The sequence below is a fragment of the Myotis davidii genome, unplaced genomic scaffold (assembly GCF_000327345.1).
Source record: "Myotis davidii unplaced genomic scaffold, ASM32734v1 scaffold79, whole genome shotgun sequence".
Classification (NCBI taxonomy): domain Eukaryota; kingdom Metazoa; phylum Chordata; class Mammalia; order Chiroptera; family Vespertilionidae; genus Myotis; species Myotis davidii.
In genome coordinates, this window is record NW_006294339.1 from 6,507,627 (window position 1) to 6,509,804 (window position 2,178).

Here is a 2,178-nt window from a genome sequence, read left to right on the forward strand (position 1 = left end):
AAGGATACATCTTTTGTAAAAATCTGCCAGCTTTCCTGCTTTGAGAATAAGCATCTATTGTTAAATTTTTACTAACATTATAAATGGTCACAGCACATGCCACTTGATAATCCAAACTTTAAAGTGTTTGACTTCCCAGTGGGCTGTCCCTCTTCACCACAACCTCCCCTCTCTCAGCCCCCTTAAAAGCCACACTATCCTTTGTAAGCAACTCTACCTAGACAGTGGGGGAGGGAAGAGCATAACTTGGTGAGAGCATCAACCATAGTTATTTCTCAAGCCCAGTAGAGAATAGTTTTTACTGCTTGTTAGTAAGAAGCACTGAGAGTGATTTTAATGGACACTCTTAACTCCATCTAGATAGGTAATCTATAGATAATTCAGAAAAGAGGTGGGGGGAGGGGTACTTTTTCAATATTTTATTTTCTTAAATATCCTTTCTGGAATTTTCAGAAACAAAACATAAAAAAAAATTATATACTTTATTACAAATGGTAAACTCAGAGTGCTCCAAATCTCTTATTTACAAACAACACTGGGCAGGACGCCCAAACAAACAAACATGAAATAACTTACAAAGACATGAAGCTGTTTATTGGCAATAATCAGCTTTCATCAAATTAAAAAATATTTTTATGTACATACACAGTTAAGGAAGGCAGGCCAGAAAGAGTTCATCTGTAGGCTCAGCCTCATTCTCACAAGCCTCCCTCCCGCCTCCCCCCCTCGACCCCTCCCGCTTTGTATTCTTAAGGAGCACTACAGAAGCAATCTACAGTCTCTATTGCAGCTTGCAACCCCTCCCCCTCCCCCTTTTAATACTGAATGAGATCGAATGTTAGGTCCATGCAGTTCTTGGTCAATGTTAAAGAAAAGTCTAAGGTTCTGTTTGCGCTGGGACAGCCAGTCCGCAAAGCGGGGCAGCCCGCAGGCGGCCGCTCCCTGGCTCCACGCCAAGAGAGGGCGCGCCAAGTCCTTCCCACTCGTGCACACTGGGGGCGCCGTCAGGACGCAACCCAGTCCAACTTGGATACCCTTGGCTTTAGTCCTCGGACACTTCTTTTCTCTCTCTCTCTCTCTCTTTCTCGCAACTTGTCAAGTTCTCAAGTCTGTATCTGTTATTTTTTTTTCTCCGTCGTCCCTCAGCCCCCGACAGTCTCTCCTCAAAACGTTTGCAACTGCTGCGTTAGCATGAGTTGGCACCCACTATTAACGTGGTTCATGACTTTCTGTTTAAGCTGTGCCACCTGTTCCCTGAGCATGTTGGCTGTAGACGCCAGCTCGGAGTTCTGCGCTTTCAAGGTTTTCACTTTTTCCTCCAGCCGGGCAATTCTCTCCAGCTTCCTTTTCCGGCACTTGGAGGCAGCGATGCGGTTCCTCATGCGCTTCCTCTCCGCCTTGATCCGCTCCTGGGACTCCATGTCGATGGGGGAGAGGGGCGGTGTTTCCCCAGGCATTTCAGGCACCGTCTGCGGCTCCTCCTTTAGGGCCTGCAGCCGCGGGTGCTGCACCGGGATCTGCTGGGGCAGGTGGTGCGGCGGTTGCGGTGGCGGCTGCTGCTGCTGGGGCTGAAAACTGTGCAGTTCGGCCAGAGCGCGCACGAAGCCCTCGGCGAAGCCCTCCTGCTCGTCCGTCACGTTCTTGGGGCACAGGAACTGGGTGGGGGTCGGCGTGGTGGTGATGTGCCCATTGCTGGACTGGATGATCAGGCGCTCCAGCTCGGGCGACGCCAGTTTGAGTAGCCCCACATCGGGCGAGGTGAGGAGGTCCGAGTTCTTGGCCCGCAGGTGCGGCTTCAGGCTGCCCACCGGATCGGCCAGGTTCAGGGTCATGCTCTGTTTCAGGATCTTGGGGTTACTGTAGCCATAGGCACCGCTCTCGGACGGGAGGAACGAGGCGTTGAGGGCATCGTCGTAGAAGGTCGTTTCCATCTTTGCAGTCATAGAACAGTCCGTCACTTCACGTGGGGTTCGTTTGGGCTGCACGCAGAAGTTTCGGGGCCGCAACAGCGCGCTGGCAAGCGGGGGGCACCCGCGCCTCCCGGGGCCTTTGGCGAGGAAAGTTTCTCTAAGAGCGCGCGCGCCCGCGGGCCGCCCTCCCCTCGGCGCCCTCCTCACCGGTCCGCTCCGGGGAGCGCAGGGTTAAGACGCCGCCCGCACTCTTACTTGTCTGCTCGCG

At 52.7% G+C, this 2,178-nt stretch overlaps 1 protein-coding gene across 1 annotated transcript; it reads right to left on the reverse strand.

The window, feature by feature from the left end:
- Positions 1 to 465: 465 nt before the first annotated feature.
- On the reverse strand, positions 466 to 2,172 carry JUN (jun proto-oncogene). Its single transcript, XM_006768370.1, has one exon. It carries the CDS (start codon positions 1,941 to 1,943, stop codon positions 1,164 to 1,166), a length of 780 nt encoding a protein of 259 aa, XP_006768433.1. The 5' UTR covers positions 1,944 to 2,172; the 3' UTR covers positions 466 to 1,163.
- Positions 2,173 to 2,178: the final 6 nt, after the last annotated feature.

What these genes read in the sequence shown, in the direction of transcription:
- JUN (XM_006768370.1), bottom strand. Translation starts at nt 1,943, where the DNA reads ATGACTGCAAAGATGGAAACGACCTTCTACGACGATGCCCTCAACGCC.